The 25542-nt window shown below is 34.9% G+C and overlaps 1 protein-coding gene across 9 annotated transcripts in view; it reads left to right on the plus strand.

Moving 5' to 3' along the window:
• Nucleotides 1–25542, plus strand: part of USP34 (ubiquitin specific peptidase 34) — a 267250-nt gene that overhangs the window by 105656 nt on the left and 136052 nt on the right. For 8 of the 9 annotated variants that reach the window (XR_003524622.1, XM_027621741.1, XM_027621744.1 and 5 more), the window contains exons 9-16: nt 2832–2913; nt 2999–3091; nt 20118–20243; nt 20422–20551; nt 21221–21256; nt 21588–21718; nt 22007–22617; nt 25246–25460. Coding sequence is in view for 8 of the 9 variants with exons in the window: in XM_027621741.1 (XP_027477542.1) it covers nt 2832–2913; nt 2999–3091; nt 20118–20243; nt 20422–20551; nt 21221–21256; nt 21588–21718; nt 22007–22617; nt 25246–25460 (1424 nt within the window). In the remaining variant the exon portion in view is untranslated. The remainder of the gene's footprint in view (nt 1–2831; nt 2914–2998; nt 3092–20117; nt 20244–20421; nt 20552–21220; nt 21257–21587; nt 21719–22006; nt 22618–25245; nt 25461–25542) is intronic. The other variant, XM_027621742.1, reaches the window with a different exon arrangement.

Consider the following 25542-nt stretch of genomic DNA (forward strand, 5'->3'; position numbering starts at 1 on the left):
GGCAGAGGGACAAGCAGACTCCCCACTGAGTGGGGAGCCCAGTGCGGGGCTTGATCCCAGGACCCTGAGATCATGACGTGAACTGAAGTCAGATGCTTAACTGACTGAGCCCCCTAGGTACCCCTGAAATTTGAAATTTAAAATACAATACCATTTATGTCAGCAGTATAAAAGTGAAATACTTGGGTATAGATCTTCATATTTTGTTAAATTTCTATGAGGAAAATTGTAAAACTCTGATGAAAGATACCAAAAAACTAAGTAAATGGAGAGAGATTCCATTTTTATGGATAGAACATGTGAAAATGTAAAGATAACAGTTCTTCCCAACTTTGATCTATAAATTCATTGAAATCTCAGTGAAAATCCTGGCAGGTTATTTTCTGGATATCAACAAAATAACTCTAATGTTTATTTGAACAGACAGAAGACACATAATAGCCAAAACAATATTGAAAGAAAAAGAATAAAGTTGGAGGACTGATGCTGCCCATCTTTAAGATGTACTGTAACATTGCAGTAATCAAGACAATGTGGTATTGGTGACACAGATCAATGGAACAGAATAGAGAGCTCAGAAATAGACCATATAAGTACAGTTAGTTGATCCTTGTCAGAAAAGAAAAGGCAATACCATGAAGCAAAGATAGTCTTTTCAGCATTGAAGCAATTGGACAACCACATGCAAAAGAAGGAATCTAGACACAGACCTCATACACTTCATAAAAACTAATTCAAAATATACACATAAACATAAAATGCAAAACTATATCACTCCTAGCAGATAGGAAAAAAACCTAGATGACCTTGTGTATGGCACTGACCTTTTGGATACAACACCATGATCCATGAAAGAAAGAATTGATAAGCTGGAGTTCATTAAAATTTAAAAACTTGTGCTCTGTGAAAGATAATGTCAAGAGAATGAGAAGATAGCCAGCCATAGGCAGGGGGAAAAATATTTGCAAAAGATACGTCTAATGAAGGACTGTTATCCAGAATTTACAGAGAATCATGAAATTTAACTAAGTACATGAACAATCTGATTAAAAATAGTATGCCAAAGATTTTCTCAGCCGTCTTGCCAATAGAAGATACCCAGATGACAAGTGTGTGAAAAGATGCCCTATATCCTCTTTTGTCAGGGAAATGCAAATTAAAACATCATGGAATTCCACTGCACGTCTATTAGAATAGTCAACATTCAGAATACTGATAACACCAATTGCTGACAAGGATGTGGAGCAACAAGAATTCTCATCTATTGCTGATGGGAGTGCATTCCACTTTGGAAGGCAGTTTGGCAGTTTCTTATAAAACTCAACATACTCTTATCATAGGCCTCGCAGTTGTGCTCCCTGATATTTACCCAGAGAAGTTGAAAACTTACGTCTACACAAAAGCCTGCACACAGATGTTTATAGCAGCTTTATTCATAATTATCAGAACTTAAAACAATGGGATATTTGTAAATGAAGCAAAATAGAGAAATTATGCTGAGTGAAAGAAGCCAGATTAAAAAAAAATTACATAGTATATCTTTTTTTACACATGAAATTCTAGAAAATGAAACTACAATAACAAAGCAGATCACTGAGGAGTGTGGTTGTGGGGACTGGAAAAGGGATGGATGACAGGGGCTTAAAAATACTTTTTGGGTTAACGTATATGTTTGTTACCTTGATGGTAGTGATGAATTCATAGATGTATACTAAAGCTTAAATTCCTCAAACTGTGTACTTTAAGTGTGTTCAGTATATTATGTCATGTATGTCTCAAAGGTGTAAATGACAACTGATAAACTCACACTACCTTATTGGTAAAACTAATAAAATAGGTTAACTTCTATGCCAGTGAGTTATTAATTCTAAAAGAGAATTGGTAGCTCTTCTTAAAAAATGAAGGGTAATCTACAAGTGTTGTAAGATGTTTACTTTTTGAAATGAAGAATGAGATGTTGGTCAATGTAACTGAGTTGTTCTGCACAATCAGTTGATATATAGGGATAACTTAATCACCTTAATCACTTTATTAATACCAGGCAGGGGACTTTCAGTTTGGCTTTGAGAATTCTTTTTTTTTTTTTTTTTTAACCCCTTTTGGTAACCTATTTTTCTGATGTTATCTTATTGTAGAGGGCATATTGGGAAACCTTCCCTGAATGCTGAAATGTCTACTGTGGAAATTAAAAAGTGGAAAGGCAAAGTCTTAGAATGAGAAAATATGTTGCTTATTGTTACACTTGGTATTTTCACCTGTGTACTCCTTATCTTTCCATATTCGTCTTTGCTTGTTTATAAATTCAGGCAGTATTACCATTTCTTTTAGTTTTTTAATTAAGATTTATTTATTTTAGAGAGAGAGAGAGCACGAGCGGGAGAGGGAGACAGAATCTCAAGCAGACTCCCTGTGGAGTGTGGAGCCCAACCCAGGGCTCAGTCCCACGACCCTGAGATCATGACCCCAACCAAAGCCCAGAGTCAAGACAACCAACCCACTGCGTAGGCTACTCAGGCACCACTCTTTTAATTATCCTCTGTGGTATTCTAACCAGTTAATTGTTTATAATCACTTCTTTATAATTTGTTTGTGGTCAAATTTAAGTTTTGTGGGGCACCTGGCTGGCTCAGATGGTGGAGCATGTAGCATGTGACTCTTGATCTCAGGGTCATGAGTTCAAGCTCCACATTGGGCATGGAGCCTACTTAATAATTAAATAAACTCACCTTTAAAAAACATTTAGGTTTTCAACTGAATCTGCCTTTTTGGCTTGGGGAAAAATGTTACTAATCTTTTTTTGATGTGTTAACTGTTTTTATTTTTGACTTTAGGTCCATTGCAAAAGAACTTGCAGACTGGCTTATAAGCAACAATGTGGTAGAGCATATATTTGGACCAAATTTACATATTGAGGTTTGTGGACAATTACATGACTTCTGTGCTCTATTAAGAGAAGAATACTTTAGAAAATTAGCTATAATAAGTTTTTCTTTTCCAGATTATCAAACAGTGCCAAGTGATTTTGAACTTCTTGGCAGCGGAAGGGAGACTGAGTACTCAGCATATTGATTGCATTTGGGCTGCAGCACAGGTAATATTAAAAGCACACATTTATTAAGTGCTTCCTTATTATTTGTTCTAAGTGTTTTATTCCCTTATCAGGTAAGTTCTCTTATCCTAAATTTATAGCTAAAGAAACTGAGACATAGAGAAAGTTGGCATGGAATCTGTGGAGTCTGGCTTGACAATCTATGTCTTATTATATTACGGGTAGAATTGAAGGAAATGAGAGTCAGTCAACTGGACGTTCTACATGAAACCATCTTGGTTTATTAAGAGACATTTACCTATTATTTTTTTGTTGATATAGTAAACCTTTCTATCCTGAATGTTGTATTGGTATTCTTCTTTCCTCCTATACTGTTTTCTCTAGTTTTTTGAATAAGCATATGTCTACATGGTTCAAAATCCAAAAAATAAATATGAAATATATGTTATGTATTCTGCCTCCTGTCCCTGTTTCCCAGGAATACCATTCTTCTAAGGTGCATCATAGATTTTCTACATAAATAGCTAACTTGAAAGCTTATTTTCTTGTCATCTTTATTACAAATGTTGCATACTAAGTGGACTTGGCTTTTTTTCACTTTATTTATCATCAGGATTATTGCATATCAATATATAAAACACCAGTGTTTTAAAGCGGTCATAGTGTTTCAGTACATGCATGTATGATAATTTATTTAACCAATTCCCATTCATAGGCATTATTTTTTTCCCAATCTTTTCTGTTATAAACAATGCTAAAATAAGTTTTAACATGTTCATTTCATCTATGTGCAAAAGATTTATCTTTTAAGGAGAATTGTTTGATTAAAGCATCTGTTCGGTTTACTTGTGGTACATAATGGTGTGATAATGCCTGTTTTTCCTCATCTTCCTATGTTGTGTCCTTACACTTCTTGATATTTGCTACACTGATGGGTGAAATGTGTATTTGAAATTTTCATTTTGTTTATGTGAATCAAATTGCAAATCTTATGTTTAAGAGCCATTTTTTTTCCCTTTACTGGGAGTGTCTGTTGATATTCTTTGTCATTTATCAGTGATTTTACTTGTTCTTTTTGTAGGAGACCTTTATATATCAGTGAAATTGGACTTGTGTCTGTGTTAAGAGTTATAACTATTTTCTACTTTGATGTCTTTTGCTTAAGGTGGTTTTTGGTGTTCAGTTTCAAGTTTGTGGTTTCAGACTTGTGGTTGGATTTTTTTTTATGTCCTGTGGATTTTGTCTTATGGTGTGAAATGCCTTTTCCACTCCAGAGTTCTAAGAAAGTTCTCCTTTAGTTCCTTCTTGTTTCAGTTTTATATTTTAGTCTTTTTTTTTTTTTAAGATTTTATTTGAGAGAGAGCTAGAGAGAGAGAGAAAGCATGAGCAGGGGTGGGGGTGGTGCAGAAAGGCAGAGGGTGAGGGAGAAGCAGCCTCCTCTCTGAGCAGAGAGCCCGACATGGGGTTTGATCCCAGGACTCTGGGATCATTCATGACCTGAGCCGAAGGCAGATGCTTAACTCACTGGGCCACCCTGGTGACCCTATATTTTAGTCTTTGATCCATTTGGAGTTTTTCTTGGTTCAGGATGTCATTTATCTTAACTTTTTACCCCATTTTTTTGTTATGTAGTTGTCCCCATTCCACTTGTTCAGTAATTCTTCTTTTCCTTATTGAATTGAGGTACCAGTTTCATTTTGACTAGGTCAGTTTCTGGAGTCTGTAGACTGACCTATCAGTATATCCAGTCATGATCTGTATACCAGGGATTGGTAAACTTTTGGCTTGGTAAACAAGGCTTTTGGGCCGGCCACTTCATTTTGTAAATATTTTTTGCAACATAGCCTTGTACTTTCTTTGACATACTGCCTGTGGCTACTTTCATACTGCAGTGGCAGAGTATAGTGCTTGTATATTTATATAGTATATGTAATACTTACCACTTTAAATCCTGAAACATTTACTGTCTGGTCCTTTAAGAAAACATTTGCTGATCATGGGTTTATACTAATATCTATACTTTTTTTTTTTTGAGTATTTGTTCATATCTGGCAGGGCTGGTTCTTTTTTATATATTTTTAAATAATTTTTCTGGGAATGCCTGAGTGGCTCAGTTGGTTAAGCATCTGCCTTCAGCTCAGGTCGTGATCCCAGAGTCCTGGGATCGAGTTCTGTGTTGGGCTCCTTGCTCAGCAGGGAGCCTGCTTCTCCCTCTGCCTGCTCTGCTTTGCAGTTCTGCTTGTGCTCTCTCTCTCTCTGACAAATAAATAAAATCTTAAAAAAAAAAGATTTTTTCTGTTTTTTCATGTAAATATTAGCATTGACTTATTCTTTAAAAATATTGTAATTTTAATTGTAATGTGAATTTGAAGAGAATCCAAGTTGTCTTCCTGTCCAAAGCTTAACACTGTTTATTTTCTTTTGTGTCATTCAAAATTTTAAAGTTCTTGGGGCGCCTGGGTGGCTCAGTTGGTTAAGCAACTGCCTTCGGCTCAGGTCATGATCCTGGAGTCCCGGGATCGAGTCCCACATCGGGCTCCCTGCTCAGCAGGGAGTCTGCTTCTCCCTCTGACCCTCTTCCCTCTCATGCTCTCTATCTCTCGTTCTCTCTCAAATAAATAAATAAAATCTTTAAAAAAAAAGAAAAAAATTTTTAAAGTTCTTTGTATATAAGTTTTACTTTATATTAAGCTTATTCCTAGGAATTTCAGTTATATTTATTATTGCTATAATAATAGTCATTTCTCCCATTATACTTTGTCCATTATATTTCTCTTTCTCCCATTATAGTTGATTACTTCATATATTCATAAACTTTTTATATGAACAGTTTCAAATTTTTGATAATAATTGTGTGTCTCAAGACCTTACGTCTTAGATGGTTGTGGTAATTTTTCAATACTTTTTTTTACTTCCCATATTTAATACTGTATATTTATACATTACTGTCATTTCAGTAAATTAAAGAAGCACTTCCAGAACAAAGGGAAATTTTCTTTCATAATTTTCTGAAAATTTTATGCATTTTAGTAGATTTAAAATTTTTATTTTGTTCAGAGCAAGACTAGGAGAATAGGAGAATAATGGTAAGTGTATCATTACAGAATAAATAGCTAGGAATAGTGGAGCATTCTTTATTGAAACTGAGGTTCATCAGATTGATAACTGGTAGTATGACCTGTTAAAGGTTTTAGCATTTTGCCCTAGCAAGAAGTTTAAGTGACCTAGTAAGGGAATAATTAAAAATTGTGGCATAATCTGTGATACAGTTTGCAAAAACTTAAAATATCTATAAAAGATTAACTATGTAAAATAAGTATATTTTCAGGGTTAATTTAATTGGGACTTTCTGCAGTTTGTTACTACTTTACTTCTGAAGCTACCACAAATTTAGAATGATCAGGAATTTTTACATTTTGAGTTTTTTAAGAATTTGAGCACTAAATATAATTAATTTCAAAGTCTGGAGTTGGTTAGTTTCATACAGTTTTACCTTAGTCTTTTTTCCTCCCATGTGGAGTTAAGTTTTTGAGGTCACTTTGCTCCCTGAGATACACGCACACACACACACGCGCGTGCGCGCACACACTTCACTCATAGTAATTGGCTGCTGCTTTTTTCATTGTTTGTACCGTAACTCTTATATTGGAATCCAAGGAGAAAATAGACAAAAGTGACAAATGGATCTGAAATTGATAGAAAAAGTATTTATAAATATTTGAAAAATACTTATCTTTGTAATTAAATGTAAGTTCAAATATTGTAATGGCATTTTCATTTCTTGGGTAATTCCCATTATGTTTAGTAATGCATTATATTGACCACAGTGTGGTATAGCTTTTGGGAAGCAATATAGCAGTTCTATTTCTGTAATTCTGTATATACATGTACATGAGGATGTTCGCTACAGCATTGACCATATAGCAGAAAAGGAATGTCACTGTAGGACTATTTTAATAAGTTTTGGGAAATTCATATAATAGTATCCTTTGTAGTCATGAGAAGGACTGAAGGTGCTGTATTGTGTTCATGTGGAACAATATGTAAGAAACAGTTTTACTAAACGCTGCATAGGTAATAAATCTTTTATTGAGAGAAAATCCCATGTATATGGTGTATTTTCCCAATGTGTATTTAGACAGTTATAAAAGAGGATGCATCTATAATATATATGTATATATATTACATGTATATACATGCAGTGTGTGCTTATGAATGCCTGGAACTATTTGGAAAAATATAGAAGAAATTTTAATAGGTTTATTTGTGGGTAAGTGATCTGGGATGGATGGAAGACTTCCTTTTTATTGTCTATGCTTATGTGAACTTTGAAACTTTTACGTGCGTATATTAGTTTCTCAATAAATACAGAGACTAGTATATAAAGTAAATATTTTGACATTTAAATGACTCTACCATTTAAAGTTACCTATTCTGGTTTGATTTGGTTACCTTTATATTTCCCTCTACAGACCCTTTCACTGTAAAATGTTTTAGTCATAGGACATCAAAAAATACCTTCAGAATCCTTGCATTCTATTAGAATATATTGTTAAATGCTTTCCAGATTTAAACGTTTGTGTAAATGCATGTAAATTACTGATACAATAATTTTATCTTAATATGGAGCTAAGTTTTTGGGGAGAGATCTTTGTGTCAATGACAAAAGTCCGATTCTCTAGGATTTAGTAGGACTTAAATGTCATCTGATTCAGATGTGCTTTATGCACATAATTGTCATTAGATTCTCAAAAGGATTAGTGATGACTAATTTTAGAAGCTTTTTACTTCCCATATGAGTGCTTATTAGCTTCAGCATGTGTACTTGTATACACATTTAGATTACTGCTTTATGAGACCTGCTGCTAGCATGTGAAGTTATGACTCTACTTGAGTTAGAATCTGGGCACTGTAATATCCTTCTGTGTTTTATCTTAGAGATTTGAATTCTTTCCTTCCTGCCTTTTTAGGAGTTTAACATGAGCTGTGTTCTTTTTTATGTTGTTGGGTGTCTTCATGTATGCCTTTGTTACCCGTTTATATTTAGGAAAGATGACTAGGTAAGTGGTCTGGGTATTCTTGGCTGTTGTGAAATATTTTTTTATTAGAGCTGTCTCAAGTGCGACTCCTGTTTGGAAACATTTTCAGACGTAGTAATGGTAAAACAACTCATATTTTTCTCATTAGAGTCAGTAGGCTTTCTGCCTGTGGAACTTCTAAAAGAGAGTGAAAAGGGATACTAGTATCTGTGCTTAAAAGCATGGTTTTGTATAATTTTTTACCCAGGGGAGAGCCCTGATGGATGGGTAGAATAAATAAGTTGGCTGTTCGTATTTTTCTGACTCATGGCTAACAAATACAGTTATTAAGAGTATTCAGTGAAATCCTGTGTTTTTATTTCCATATCTCCTGCTGTCCATCAGATCTAGGTCTATGAGTCCAGTATCTTCCCTAGTTACAGTGGAAGGTTAACTTACCTCCTCTGCTTCTCACTCACAAATTACTCTGAGCTATACCCTTCTCTACCTGTACATTTTAAAATGCATTCCCTTCATTTTAGTCTTTTAGAAGTTTGTTGATATCTAGTATCTGTTATTAACTCTCATTTTCTTTATGGGTTTGTTTCTTTTCATTCTAAATTACAGTGATTGATTCTCTTCCACAGAAGATGAGAGAATTCTCATTATTTATCTTTTCTCATTTTCTACTTCCCTGTTTTCACTGTATTATTTGTGCTTTATCAAATTATGTTTTAAATTCTACAGTAGAACCATAATTTCTACAGTTGTTTAGTGCTAATTTTGTATTTAAGTATATCACTCACCACCAGTCCTTTTTCCTCATTTCTGTTTCTTTCATTCCAGAATTAATGAGTATTTATTCTTGTGGATATCACTGAGTAGCCTTTGTTTTCCCTAAAGAGAAATTTATGGATGTTTTATTCTGGGGTACTACATACTTGAGATGTCTGTTTTCTTTGTACTTGAAGTGTTTGACTGGATGTAAGATACGAAAGCCGCTCTTACTTCCCCTCAAAACCTTGTAGTAGACCTGATTAGTAGTTTGAGTTTTGGGATGATGCCTTTTAACACATATATTTACTTTTTTCTCTTATTTTCTTCATTATTTTTTTTATTGTGATACAAATATATAAATATTAACGTAAAATTTACCATTTTAACCATTAGTAACTGTACAGTTCAATGCCATAAATAAATTTAGTGTAGTGTAACCATCACCACGGTCTGTATCCAAGACTTTGACACCATCTCCAACAAAAATTCTGTACCCATTAAACAATAATTGTCAATTTTTCCCTCCCCTAAGCTCTTGGTTTCCTATATTCTACATTCTGTCTATATGAATATGCCTATTTTAGGTACCTCACTCACTTAAGTAGAATCATAAAATATTTGACTTACTACACACAGTGTTATTGAGGGTTATCCCTGTTATCACATATATAAAAGTTTTCTTTTTATGGCCAAATATTCCATGGTTTGTATATACTACATTTAATGTATTTCTTTTTTTTTTTTAAGAGTATTTATTTATTTGAGAGAGAGAGAAAGAGAAAGAGAGAGAGTGTGTGGGGAGGGGCAGAGGGAGAGAATCTCAAAGCAGCTTGATCCCACAACCCATGCGATCATGACCAGAGCTGACACCAAGAGTCAGATGCTCAACTGACCAAGCCACCCAGGCACCCCTAGTGTTTTCATTTCTACATGCATGGACATCTGAGTTGCTTCTTTTGGCTATTTATTGTGAATAATGCTTCTATGAACGTGGCTGTACAGCATATGTTTGAGTCCCTGCTTTCAGTTCTTCTGTGTATATACTTGGGTTAGAACTCCTGGGTCATAAGGGTGCCTGGGTGGCTCAGTTGGTTCAGCGTCTGACTCTTGATTTTGGCTTGGGTCATGATCTCAGGGCTGTGAAATTGAGCTCCATGTTGGGCTCTGCACTGGGCATGAATCCTGCTTGGGATCGCCCTCCTGCTGCACATGTTCATGAGCGCGTGCTCTCTCTCTTAATAAGAAAAAAAAAAAAAGAATTGTTGGGTCATACGGTAATTGTTTAATCTTTTCACTTACTACCAAACTTTTCGACAGTGACTGCAGTATTTTACCATCCTTGCCAAAACTTGTTACTTGCCTTTAGAAAAAAGATTTAGGTGCATGCTTCAGCAGCTCATATACTAAAATGATTGGCATGGCCCTGTACAAGGATGACACTCACATTCATGAAATGGTCCATATTTTAAATAAATAAAAATGTAGTCATTCTAGTAGGAGTGTGGTGATACCGCTCTGTGGCTTAAATTTGCATCTATTTGCATTTCCTAATGACTAATGACTTGAGCACCCTTTCATGGGCTAACTGGCCATTTGTATATCTTTTTTTGAGAAATGTCTATTCAGGTCCTTTGCCCTTTTTTTGAATTGGTTTGTTGGGAGTTTTTTGTTAAGTTTAATACTACTTTTTTACCTTCTGGATGTTAATTCCCTACCAGATAAAATTTACATATATTTTCTCCAACTACTGTGAATTTTCTTTTTCTTTCTTTAAAGTATCCTTAGATACTGAGGCACCTGGCTGGCTCAGTTGGTAGAGCATGGGACTCTTTATCTTGGGGGTGGTGAGATCAAGCCTCAGCTTGGGCGTAGAGCTTACTTAAAATAATGATCAAGTATCCTTCGATGCACAAAAAAGTCTTGATTTTGATGAATTTCAACTATCTGTTGTTTTTGTTGCCTGTGTTTTTGGTGTTCTAGTGATGAAACCATTGTCAAATCAAATGTGAAGATTCTCCCCAATGTTTTCTTAGCAGAGTTTTATGTATTTATCTCATGAGTTTAGGTCTCTTACCCATTTAGACTTGATTTTTGTATATGGTGTAAGGTAAATAATTTGTGAATATCCAGTTTTCTCAGCACCTGTTGTTCAAGAGACTGTCCTTTCTCCATTGAATGGTCTTGGCACTGTTGAAAATGAGTTGACCATTTATGTGAAAGTTTATTTCTGGGTGTTCTACTCCATTGGTCTATATATCTGTCCTTCTGCTAATACCATACTGTTCTAATTACTGTTTTCTTGTAGGTTTCACAGTTTTTTGTTTTTTGTTTTTTAAGATTGTTTTGGCTTTTAGAACTCCTTGCAATTTCCTCTGAATTTGAGGATTGGCTTTTCCATTTCTGACCAAAGACTCTTAGAATTTTGAAGGGATTTGTGTTGAATGTATAGATCGCTTTGGGGTAGTATTAACATATTAACCATGTTTAGTCTTTCTATCCATGAACATGGGATGTTTTTCCATTTATTTAAACCTTAATTTCCTTGAGCAGTGTTTTGTAGTTTTCAGTATACAAGTATTTCACTTCTTTTTTTTTTAAGATTTTATTTATTTATTTGGGAGAGAGCATGAACGGGGGTAGGGACAGAGGAAGAGGGAAAGAAGCAGACTCCCTGCTGAGCATGGAGCCTCACATAGGGCTCGATCCCAGGGCCCTGAGATCCTGACCTGAGCTGTAGTCAGATGCTTAACCGAGTGAGCCACTCAGGCATCCCTCACCTCTTTGGTTAGACTCATTTTTGAGTACAGTTGATCCTTGAACAACACAGGTTTGAACTGCCTAGGTCCACAAACGTAGGTTTTTGTTTTTTTTTTAATAAATACAGTATAGTACTGTAAGTATATTTTCTCTTAAAAATTTCTTAACATTTTATTGTAAGAGTACAGTATGTATTATATATAACAAAAATATGTGTTAAGTGCTTATGTTATTGGTATTCTCGTTTAGGTTTTTCGCTTTTGTTCTTGTTTAGACTTAGAGTCAGCAATAAGCTTTTGATAGTTATGTTTTTGGGAGTCAGGGTTATACCCAGCTTTTTTTTTTTTTTTTTTAAAGATTTTATTTATTTATTTATTTATTTATTTATTTATTTATTTATTTGACAGAGAGAGAGAGAGAGCAGGAACACAAGGAGGGGGAGTGGGAGAGGGAGAAGCAGGCTTCCCGCTGAGCAGGGAGCCCGATGTGGGGCTCGATCCCAGGACGCCGGGATCACGACCTGAGCCGAAGGCAGACGCCCAACGACTGAGCCATCCAGGCACCCCTATACCCAGCTTTTTGACCACACAGGGAATCAGTGCCCTGAACCCCTGTGTTGTTCAAGGATCAATTGTATTTTATTCTTTGTATGCTATTGTAAATGGAATTGCTATCTTTAATTCCTTGTCAGAGAAGTAATTGCTGGCATATGAAAACATAGCTGAATTTTGCTTGTTGATCTGTACTCTTAACATTGTCTATTTGATTTTTAGTTCTAGCTTTTTATATATAGATTTTTCTGTATATAAGATTGTGTCATTTTTAAACAGTTTCACATCTTTTCTAATTTGGATGCACTAAATTTTTTGTGGGGGGTGGAGTCCAATAACTCTGGTAGAATTTCAGTATAGTTTTGAATAGCAGTGATAAATGTGAGCATCCTTATCTTGTTCCTGATCCTAGGGGAAAAATCAGTCATTTATCATTGAGTATGCTGTTAACTGTGGGGTTTTCATAAATATCCTTTATCATGCTAAAGAGTTGTTCCAAGAATTTTTATTATGAAAGGGTGTTGGATTTTGTCAGATAGCTTTTCTGCATCAGTTAAGATGACCATGTGGCTTTTTTCCATTGATTAATAATGATGTGTTAGACTAATTTGCTTTTTGAACCACACTTGAATTCCTGGGATAAATCTTACTTGGTCATAGGGAATAATCCTTTCCGTATGGTCTTGGATTTGATTTGCTAATAGTTTCTGGAGGACATTTTGTCATTTATGAAATACTGCTTAGTAATTTTCTATTCTTATGAAGACTTTGGCCTCATAGAATGAGTTAGGAAGTATTTCCTTCTGTTCAGTTTTTGGGGAGGATTTGAGAAGGATTTGTGTTAATTTTTTATTAAATGTTTGTTAGAATTCCCCAGGTAAGCCATGTATTTTAGTACTTTTTGAGAGGTTTTTGATTACCGATTCAATCTCTTACAGGACTGTTGACCTTTTCTATTCCTTCTTGAGTCAGTATAGGTAGTTTGCAAGGAATTCATCCTAATCCTCTAGGTTATCTAATTTTTTGGTGTACTGTTGTTCATAGCATTCTGTTAAATTTTTTTTAATCTGTAAGTTTGGTGGTAATGCACTTGCATTTCTGATTTTTTAGCTATTTGTCTTCTTCCTTTTTTTTTTCAAGCTAGCTAAATGATAATCTTTTAGAAGAACCAACTATTGGTTTTCTTAATTTTCTGAATTGTTTTTCTAATCTGTATTTTATGTGTCTGTGCTCTGATCTTTATTTCTGTTCTTTTAGCTTTGAGTTATAAAGTATGTTTATAATTGTTATATCTCCTTGTATGGAACCTTTTATTAATTATATCACTGTTTGTTAGTGTTTTTAAAAAAAGACTTAACTGTAAAAGGAAACCATGTAAGTTTTACCCTCTGAACCATTCTTAAGTTCTGATAGTGACTATCCATATTGTTGTATAACAGATCTCTAAAACCTTTTCATCTTCCAAAACTGTACTCATTGAATAACAAAGGGGCACCTGGCTGGCAAAACATGCAACTCTTGATCTTGGGGTTATGAGTTTGAGCCCCACGTTAGGCATAGAGTTTACTTAAAAATTAAAAGAAAACAAAAAACCAATAAGTCATTGAACAACAACGACAACTCCTCTATTCTTCTGACTCTCAGCTGCTGATGGCCACCATTCTATTGTTTGTAGTGTTTTGACTACTCTATATTCACGTTAGTGGAATCCTGTAGTATTTCTCCTACTGTGACTGGCTTATCTCATTCAGCATAATGTCCTCGTGGTTCACCATGTTGTAGCATGTGACAGAATTTCCATTCTTGTAAGGTTGAATTACATTCCATTGTATGTATGTGCCACAGTCATTTGTCAGTGGACATTTACTTTGCTTTCATTTTTTGATGGTTGTGAATAATGGTCCAACAAATACAGGTGTGCAACTATCTCTTTGAAATTCTACTTTTATTTACTTATTTATGTGTATATGTATGTATGTAATCTCAACACCTCCTGTGGGACTCGAACTCATGACCCCAAGATCAAGAGTTGCGTCCTTTTCTGACTGAGCCAGCCAGGCACCCCTGAAATCCTGCTTTTAATTCTTTTGGTTATATACCCAGAAGTGGGATTGTTGGGTAATGGGGTAAGTCTCTTTTTTTCCAGTAGCCTTTTAAAAATTTAAAGTCTGTCTTACTTGATTTTAGTATAGTCAGCCCAGCTCTCTCTTGCTTATTATTTGCACAGAGTATCTTTTTTAATCCTTTAACTTTTAGCCTGTTTGTTGTGTCTTTGGATATATATTGTGTCTCTTGTAGACTACATACAGTTGTATCATGTTTTTAAAATCTTTTCTACCAATCTCTGTCTTCGATAGCAGAGTTTAAGCCATTTATGTATATATATGTATGTGTATGTATATTTATATACATATTTTTTGTTTAGATTTTGTTTTCAGAGAGTGAGAGAGAGAGTGGGTGCATGGCGGGGGGGGGAGGAGCAGAGGGAGAGAGACAAGCAGAATTTGTGCTAAATATATCACCTGATGTGAGGTTTGATCTCACAACCCTGAGATCATGACCTGAGCCAACATCAAGAGTTGGATGCCTAACCGACTGAGCGACCCAGGTACCCCTAAGCCATTCATATTTAAATCAATCCCTCAAAGAGTGATTTATTTCTGCCAATTTTCTGTTCCTTTCTATATGTCTTATAGTGTTTTTGCCTATCATTTCTGTTATAGCCTTTTGTAGTTGTTTGTAGTTTGGATTTCCCATCTCATTTCTTTTTTTGTATATTCTATAGATAATTTGTGTTTAACATGGAAATTACATTTAACATCTTGAGATTCTTGTCTAATTTGAATATGTCAACTTAAATAGTACACAAAAATTATGCTCTTGTATAGCTCCTTCTCCCTCATTTTTGTTATTCATACCACATATTTCAACTTAATACATTGTGTGCCCGGTTATGTAGATTAATAATAATTCTTTTTGCCTTTGTGACATCATATAGCAAATAAAAGGTGGAGTTACAAATGAAAATAATAATACTAGCTTTTAATTGCCTGTGTATTTATCAGAGGTCTTTAGTCACTTGCTTCTTTTCATTTCATTCTGAAGGACTTCCTTTAGCATTTCTAGCAGGGTAGGTCTAGTTGTAGTGAACTCCTTTAGCTTTTGTTTATCTGGGAATGTATTAATTCCTTCCTCATAAGGAGAGTTTCTCCTGTTACACAATTCTCAATTGAAAGTTTTTTCTTTCAGCCTTTAAATATATCATCCCGCTTTCTCTGGTTCCCAGGACTTTTGATTAGAAATTAGCTTATACTCTTATTGAAGATCCCTTGCATGTGGTGGGTTGCTTATCTCTGTTTTCAGGATGATTTTACTGTATTTGACTGTTAACAGTTTGATTATAATAAGGTTGGCCTAGGGCTCTTTGAGTTTATCCTACTTGGATTTGTTGAACTTCTTGGCTTTGTAGATTCATGTCTTCCATCAAATTTGGAAGTTTTCAGCCATTTTTTCTTCATATATACTTTGTGTACCTTTCTCTTCTGGGATTCCCATGACTGTGTTGGTAGGTTTGGTGGTTTCCACAAGTCCCTTAGAATCTGTTTACTTTTCTTTATTTCCTTCCTGTCCCTTAAACTCAATAATTTCACTTTCCATAATTTCAAGTTTGCTGTTTTCTTCTGCTTACTCAGATGTGCTGCTGAACCTCATCTAGTGTATTTTCATTTCAGTTCTTTTATTTCTCAGCTTCTAATTTCTTATAGCTCCTTTTTAGAATTTGTTTTGTTAATGATATTCTCATTTTGGTTAGGCACTGTTTTCCTGTTTTTGTCCTTTTCTTCCTTTAGGTCTTAGAACATCTTTAAGGTAGCCATTTTAAGATCTTTGTTGAGAGAGCCTGACACATGGGCTTCCTTAGGTATATTTCCATTGATTTATTTTATTCATTTCAGTGGGCCACACGTTCCTATTTCTTCTTATACCTTGTTTGTGTGTGTGTTTTAATTGAAAACCGGACATTGGAATTTTATAATGTGGTAAGTCTGGAAATAAATGAGATTCTTTTCCTTCTTCAGAGTTTGTTTTTTCTGGGGGGGGCCGGATGTTCTTGTAGGTAGTTTCTTTGAATATGTAATTTAGTGATTTAAAACTTCCAAACTTCCATTCAATACGTGGCGCTTATCACAAGCACCCTCTTTAATCCCCATCACCTATTTAACCCATCCCCCCTACTGCCTCCCCTCTGATAACCATTATTTGTTCTCTGTAGTTCTTGATTTGCTTCTCCCTCTCTTTTTTCCCCCTTGTGCTTGTTTTGTTCTTTTAAATATGAGTGAAATCGTACGGTATTTGTTTTTTTCTGACTGATTTTGCTTGGCATAATACACTCTAGCTCCATCCACGTTGTTGCAAATGGCAAGATTTCATTTTTTTTTTAATGACTGAGTAATATTCCCACTTTGTATTTATACCACATCTTTATCCATTCATCAGTCATTGGACATTTGGACTGTTTCCAAATCTGGCTATTGTAGATAATGCTGCTATAAACATCAGGGTGCATGTGTCCCTTCAAATTAGTGTTTTTCTTAAAAGATTTTATTTGAGAGAGTGAGTGAGCACAAGTAGGGGGAAAGGCAAAGGGAGAGGGAGAAGCAGACTCCCCACTGAGCGTGGAGCCCAGCACGGGGCATGGTATCAGAACCCTGAGATCATGACCTGAGCTAAAGTCAGAGGCTTAACTGACTGAGCCACCCAGGTGCTCCTCAAATTAGTATTTTTATTCTTTGGGTAAATACTTAGTAGTACAATTGCGGGATTATAGGGTAGTTCTATTTTCAGTATGGTTTCAGATTCTAAACCTCCATACTGTTTTCCAGAGTGGTGTACCAGTTTGCGTTCCCACCAATAGTGCAGGAGGGTTTCCCTTTCCCTACATCCTCTCTAACAGCTGTTGTTTCTTGTGTTGTTGATTGTAGCCATTCTGAGAGGGGTGAGGTGATGTCTCATTCTGGTTTTGATTTGCATTTCCCTGATGCTGAGTTACGAGCATCTTTTTGTGTGTCTTTTGGCCATTTGTATAAAATACTCATTTTTTTCTACCCATTTTAATTGGATTATTTGTTTTTTGGTGGGTGTTTTTAAATAAATTCTTTATAGATTTTGAATACTAACCTTTTATTAGATAAGTCATTTGCAAATATCTTCTTCCATTCAGTAGGTTGTCTTTTAGTCTTGTTGATTGTTTCCTTTACTGTTCAGAAGCTTTTTATTTTGATGAAGTCCCAGTGGTTTATTTTGCTTAGGCCTCAGGAGACCTATCTAGAAAGAAGTTACTATGGCTGATGTTAAAGATGTTATTGCTTGTGTTTTCCTCTAGGATTTAGATGGTTTCTTACCTCATATTTAGATCTTTCATCCATTTTGAATTTATTTTTGTCTGTGGTGTAAGAAAATTACAGACAAGATTATTTTTGCCAACCCTGGCTCCAGCAAGCTGTAGCAGAATAACATACGATCGTCCCCACATCTGTTTGCCATAGGGACATGGGGGTGGGGAATGGGTAGCTACTGTCACACTGAGGGCTGAAATTGACCATTATTAACCACAATTTACTGGCTAGCCTTTTCCTTGGACATCTGTGAGTGTGAAAGTTCAAATTGACTCCAGAGTTTCAGAATAGTTGGATCAGTAGTTTCTGTCAGTATGATTGCTGTTTAGGTGCAGGGAGGGATTCCTGGCACTTTCTGCTCTATCCTTTTCCCTCCCTGACATTTTCCTTCTTTTTTTTCTTTGTGATAACTAAAGAGCGTGAACTGGCTTCACACTGCCTTTATTTAAAGCATTGTAATTTTAATATTTTTTATCTTTATTTTCTGAATTTGCTTTCATGATGTATACCTCTAAAAGAGCGCTATATATATATATATATATATATATATATATATATAAATTAACATAATGTATTATTTATTTCAGGGGTACAGGTCTGTGATTCATCAGTCTTAACACAATTCACAGCGATCACCATAGCACATACCCTTCCCAGTGTCCATCACCCAACCACCCCTTCCCTCCCACGCCCCTCCACTCCAGCAACCCTCAGTTTGTTTCCTGAGATCAGGAGTGTCTTATGGTTTGTCTCCTGCTCTGGTTTCGTCTTGTTTCATTTTTCCCTCCCTTCCCCTATGATCCTCTGTCTTGTTTCTCAAATTCCTCATATCACTGAGATCATATGATACTTGTCTTTCTCTGACTCATTTTGCTTAGCATAATACCCTCTAGTTCCATCCAGGTCGATGCAAATGGCAAGATTTCATCTTTTTGATGGCTGCATGATATTCCGTGTGTGTGTGTGTGTGTGTGTGTGTGTGTGTGTGTGTGTACACACACCACATCTTCTTTATTTATCTGTTGATGGACATCTAGAAAGAACCTTACATTTTTATAGGATTACAGGATTATAATTATATTATATTTATATAATTATAATTATCTCTCAGGAGTTTTTCCACTTAAAAACAGTAAGGTATTTGATTATGAAAATTGAATATATTATGGAAATCCTTTCTGTTAATGATCGAAGTGGTAGCAAGTCAGAAATTCCATATTGTGTATTTGTTACATTCTAATTAGGAAAGTTTACTTTAATAGTTACTTGTTTGCAAAAAACAAGTATAAACTGTTAGTATAATCTGTGATGTTAATTAATACTATATTAAAAGTAACATTCTTAGATAAGACCTATAAAAGCAATAAATTCATAATTGATAATTCATTTATCCTTCATCTCAAATGATGTAAATAGTTTATAAAAAGTCACCCAACATGGAGGAATTCCTCCAGTTATTTTAGTACTTTTATTTCATTTTCTGTTTCAAAATTAGGTTGTGCATATTTACCCTAATAGGGGATATAGCAGAAGAGAGTTCATATGATTTATGCCTGAAAAATATAAAACTCAGTGTTTTAGAATAGAAGAATACACATTTTCTGATAAGAGTTTTTTATGTATAGAAGATAAGTTGGATACCTCAGATTTTTACTTTTGGAATCCTCATTTTGTAATTACTAACCTATTCATTGTGTATCTTGATTTCGTAGTTTGTAGCTTCATGGCTACAAAAGACATTTACATCATGTTGTAATTAATATTTAGTAGTAACATCTTTGTAAATGTTATACTTTCCCTCATACTTCTGTTTAGTATGAGAAAGGAGACTTTCTGTCTCTTGGTTTATTACCATGTAGACCTTTATTTTAAGGGAGTTTCTATTGTGTACCTTAGTAAAGTGAGCATGTTATATGAATACTTCATAACCATTTAGTATGAGAAATACAGTACGCTTATAATAGTTTGGTTTTCTTTTGTAATTGGAATTTATTATTTTATTTGTAACTGCTCATGTTTTAATATACTTTTTAACTTGTTTTTAATTTAATGATATGTATATAAATTTAATTGGAATCTTTATACTTGGATTCCAGAAACTGTTTTTATTGTGGGCTTCCCTCTTGTGGTTAGAAAATTAATCTTGTGGTTGGTTTGAAAAAGATAAAGTTCGGGGCGCCTGGGTGGCTCAGTCGGTTACGTGGCTGCCTTCGGCTCAGGTCATGATCCCAGGGTCCTGGGATCGAGCCCCACATCTGGCTCCCTGCTCAGCGGAAAGCCTGCTTCTTCCTCTCCCTCTGCCTGCCACTCCGCCTACTTGTGCTCGCTCTCTGTCTCTCTGTCAAATAAATAAAATCTTTAAAAAAAAAAAAAAGATCTGCTTAAGTGGAATTTTACTCTCACATTTTATGTACTGCCATTTATGATACTTGGTAATTAGCATTTTCCCAACATACTAAAAAATATTACTGTTCCAGCTACTTTATTTTAAAGTGTAGAACTTTTTGGTATCAGGTTATTTATTTATGTAGTGTAATTATTTTTGATTGTCGTCTCTACCTTTATTTTCTAGTTGAAACATTGTAGTCGGTATATACATGACTTATTTCCTTCACTCATCAAGAATTTGGATCCAGTACCACTTAGACATCTCCTTAATCTGGTCTCAGCTCTTGAGCCAAGTGTTCATACTGAGCAGGTAATATGTTCAAACCATAATGGCAGGGTTGTTGTGTTTTTGTTTTTTTTTTAAGTGAAAATTTATTTATGATTCATGTAACTTAATTTGTAGGTTATTACTAGCATTTCATTTAGGCAGAAGGATATTAAATTTGTTATGAAATGCTAATTTCAACCTCTCTCTCTCTCTTTTAAAGACATTGTACTTGGCATCGATGTTAATTAAAGCATTATGGAATAATGCACTAGCAGCTAAGGCTCAGCTGTCTAAACAGAGTTCTTTTGCATCTTTATTAAATACTAATCTTCCCATTGGAAATAAGAAAGGTTAGTAAAGTGTAATGTATTTTTTAAAGTCAGTTTTTTTAAGTTTATCATTCAAATTTGAAGTAGTTTCTTTTCAGTATTAACTTCAAAATAAGTTTTAGATGGGAGCTATAGTGTTTGTGAAGGGATTAATAAATTGGCGTTAGCTAATGTTTTTGGTTTACCCTTCAAGTAAAGAACAGTAATCAAGTTGCAGTAGTTATTAAATTTTTCTCTCATTAGTGTTCTTCCCTTGCACTGGGGGGGGGCAACTATTTTGTAACAGCTTTGGAGCTTTTGGTTAGAAAACAAACAACATGCTTTGTTTTAGAAATAATTTTGAAAGCAGAGTATGATGGTTCAGTCTCTGTGTTTTCTAATTCAAAAGTTGTTTATCACTTTAGGTGTTTTTATGTGTGCTTTTATATGTGTAACTTTACAGGGCTTTCTAAAACCTTACCAACTTTGCCCCATTTTTTTGTCTCCTGCCATCATATAGTAGGCTTTTCTTAGAATTTTCTAGTCAGGCACCCACAACTATTACTGCACGTGTTAGGGACTTAAATTATTTCAGGTTTCTCTGCCTGTATCTTGTTGATTATGTAATAATAATAAGAGCAATTGATAATCCATTCCAAAGAAGCTCAGTCACTTAGAATATTTCCCTCCTGTTTTTTCATTTTCCTTCAGAGGAAGAAGAGCTCAGAAGAGCAGCTCCATCACCTTGTAAGTTGAGCCTTAGAAATGCATGGCAAGATGATGTGTAGTTTAGATTTCATGATCATCTAGAGTTAATTTTTTTTATATTTGTTTCAAAGCCACTAAGTTTTTCTTGAGCATATATAAACCTTTACCTGGTTTTCGATCTTACTTTCAATTGAGGTCATATATATCCTCTTTAGAAATAATTGGCAAATGTTAACTATTTCCAGTTTATATTTTTGGCTATTTAGAGTAAAGCTTTTGTAAATGAAAGAATCAGAGGATTATGTCATTCTGATAAATCCATGTTAATACAAATTAGGAGTAAAAACAAAAAATCTATTATTTAATATAGGGTCACCTGCTGCTAGTCCTCAAAGCAGTGATAACAGTGATACCCATCAGAGTGGAGGCAGTGACATTGAAATGGATGAGCAACTTATTAATAGAACGAAACATGTGCAACAACGACTTTCAGACACAGAGGTATGAAAACAGTTTTTCCCCCACTTTAACAAGAATTTTGGATTTTGGGGTTTCTGCCGTATATATCCTTTGAACTGGGAATATAAACATGATCCATGTTCAGGCCTTCCCTACAAATAGTTATTGAGGTTATTTAAATTTTTGTTTGTGTTTTTAATTCTTTTTGTATTGTTTAAAGGAATATGTCAAGATTGTGGCAGCCTTTTAAAAAGTACAGTGTGTTAATGTCAGTTACTTTTTTCTTACTAGTTTAAATATTTATTTAAACCTATTTTTTTCTAAATACAGGAATCCATGCAGGGAAGTTCTGATGAAACTGCCAACAGTGGTGAAGATGGAAGCAGTGGTCCTGGTAGCAGTAGTGGGCATAGTGATGGATCTAGCAATGAGGTGAATTCTAGCCATGCAAGCCAGTCAGCTGGGAGCCCTGGCAGTGAGGTACAGTCAGAAGACATTGCGGATATCGAAGCCCTTAAAGAAGAAGATGAAGATGATGATCATGGTCATAATCCTCCTAAAAACAGTTGTGGTACAGATCTTCGGAACAGAAAGTTAGAAAGTCAAGCAGGCATTTGCTTAGGGGATTCCCAAGGCCCATCAGAAAGAAGTGGGACAAGCAATGGAACAGGAAAGGACCTGGTTTTTAACACTGAGTCAATGCCTTCAGTAGATAATCGTATACGAATGCTAGATGCCTGTTCACACTCTGAAGACCCAGAACATGATATGTCAGGGGAAATGAATGCTGCTCATATAGCACAAGCATCTCAGGAATCTTGTATTACACGCACTGGGGACTTTCTTGGGGAGACTATTGGGAATGAATTATTTAATTGTCGGCAGTTTATTGGTCCACAGCATCACCACCACCACCACCATCATCATCACCACCATGATGGGTAAGTTGCCTCAAAAATAGATTATATATTGGAGTCCCTGGCTGGCTCAGTTGGTGGAGCACATGACTTTTGATCTCAGGATTGTGAGTTCAAGCCCCATGTTGGATGTAGAGATTACCTAAAAAATAAAATCTTAAAAAAAAAAACTTATATTTCCTTTAGGGAAGCAATTACAGCTTATATTCATTTGATTGCACTATATTCTAGATTAGTGCTAATAGGAATACAATGTAAATTCAAATGCATGCTGCAAGTATGTAATTGTTAATTTGCTTCTGAGCACATTTTAAAAAGCAAAATGGAATAGGTGATACTAATTTTAATTATAAATTTTATTTAAAGCAGTAATTTCTAAAATATCTCCATGTTACCAGTGTGAAAACAAAGATATTTTTCTTTCTTTTGTAATAAGGCTTCAGTATTCTGTGTATGTTTTATATTTACAGCACATCTCTGTTTAGACCAGCCACTTTTCAATGTGTGCAATGACCATATGTGGCTAGTGGCTATCATATTGGACAACACAATCTAGATCTTCATCTATTTGTAAAATTCCTAAAAGCAGATATAAGACTGCTTGCAGAAACTTCCCATTTAAAGTGTGATCATGAAAAGGGAAATTTTACACACATCCTAATTTTAGGGTATTAATAAGGACAAAGCCTTAGCATAAAGTTTTTTGATTATATGTGAAATGTATTTGTGATAATTAAAAGTAAGTGTTGTCACTAGGTGTTAACAGATATTGGGCAAAGTACTTAATTTTTCTGTCATTTTCTCATATATAAAATAGGAACAGTAGTACCTGCCTCTTGGGTTTCAATGTGAACATTTTATGGGCTGATGTGATTGGCACATAACGAGAGCTCAGTAAATGTTAGCTACTATTTATTATTGTCATTATAAGTAGTAATATTTGAATTGACGATGATGAAATATAAATATGTGGTTTATCAGGATGAGTTTTTTTTAGACCCGACAATTTGCCAAGCTTTTTAGAATTCAGTATGCTTGTTTGGAAGAACTACATATCCATATATATATATACATACATATACACACACATTACATATATATATATATATATATATATATATATATATATATATATATATATGGTAACTACTTTATTTCCTTTGCCATTATTTCTTATTGCTAACCCATATGAGTTTAAGATGATGTCTCTCAATCTTGGCAGTATTGACATTTTGGGTCAGATAATTCTGTGTTTTTGAATTTACGGCAGTGTAAATGAATTGTAGCATGTTTAGCATCATCCCTAGTCTCTCTCTCTCTAGATGCCAGCAGCATCTCCCAAGTTATGATAACCAAAAATAACGCTAAACGTTGCCCAGTATCCCACCTGGGGATCACAATCACCTGTGATTGAGAACCATTGGTTTATAGACTGGCATTATACATATACACATTTACAGTTCTTCCCAGGACAACTCATAAGGAAGAAAAAGCAATAGTTTGTAAAACTGAGGTGAAATATACTCATTTTGGCACATTGCAGTTCTTTAAGTTTTCATACCCACAGCAGTTCCCTATTTCACAAGACCTAGAATGATTTAATTTTTTCATTTTAGCCCTATCCATATTCTCTGTGTAAGGTACCGCTTGTGAATCTGTAAATTAATCCTGACCTTTTCTCCTTTAATGTTATTTCATCTTTTCTGTTTGCCATCTTTAAAGTGCCCAGTATGGTATGTTTCAGAAGTGAGTGCTGGGATACCTGGGTGGCTCAGTCAGTTGGGCATCCAACTCTTGATTTGAGGTCAAGTTACGATCTCAGAGTCGTGAGATCAAGCCTGGCATTGGGCTCTGGGCTCAGTGGGGAGTCTGCTGTAGATGCTGTCTCTTTCCCTCTGTCCTCCCTCTCCTTGCGCACATGCATGCTCTCTCAAATAAAGAAATCTTTAAAAAAAAAAAAAAGTGCTTAGTGCTTAATAGGTGCTTATTTTTTGTTTTTGTTTTTTAAAAGATTATTTATTTGACAGAGAGAGACAGAGTGCACAAGCAGGGGGAGGAGTAGAGAGAGAGGGAGAAGCAGGCTCTCCCCTGAGCAGGGAGCCCAATGCGGGGCTTGATCCCAGGACCCTAGGATCATGTCCTGAGCCGAAGTCAGATGATTAACCTCTGAGCCATCCAGGTGCCCCAGTAGGTGCTTATTGTTTTAATAGGTGTTTGTATAGTATAAAATTCTCCTGGTTAATAACCACATCTAGATTGTGGCCTTAAATTGTAGTATTTTCCCGTTAGTAATCTCATTCGATTCTACAGTTGTATGAATAAATGTAAATAAGTTTTAAGGTTTCACATTGTGATGTGAGTTGAAAAAATAATTATGTAATGGTGGGTTCACTGATCTTCTCTAAAATTACTCTTTGAGTTTGTTTTAGTGAAGTGTGTTGACGGGTTAGACAATATATGGGTATATTGTAATTAATATATAGTTCTGACAATGTGGGCTTTTAGTTTTTGTAAAGCTCACAATATTCATATTGTTACAAAACAAATGTAGATTTGTTCTTGACTGTGATATAACTTGTGCTGAATATTTTGAGAGATAATTTTTGTGATTCCCAAAGTATGTTTAACTTTGTGCTCTTCTCTGTGTTATAGGCATATGGTTGATGATATGCTAAGTGCAGATGATGTCAGTTGCAGTAGCTCCCAGGTCAGTGCAAAATCAGAAAAAAATATGGCTGATTTTGATGGTGAAGAATCTGGGTGTGAAGAGGAACTAGTTCAGATTAATTCACATGCAGAGCTAACATCTCATCTCCAACAACATCTTCCCAATTTAGCATCTATTTACCATGAACATCTTAGTCAAGGTAAGGTTCTGTAGTAAGTAAAATATATTACTTTCTTTAAAACAGAGGAACAATTTGTATTCTTAAAAGGATTCAACATTTA

The sequence above is a fragment of the Zalophus californianus genome, chromosome 8 (genome assembly GCF_009762305.2).
Source record: "Zalophus californianus isolate mZalCal1 chromosome 8, mZalCal1.pri.v2, whole genome shotgun sequence".
In the NCBI taxonomy this organism is placed as follows: Eukaryota; Metazoa; Chordata; class Mammalia; order Carnivora; family Otariidae; genus Zalophus; species Zalophus californianus.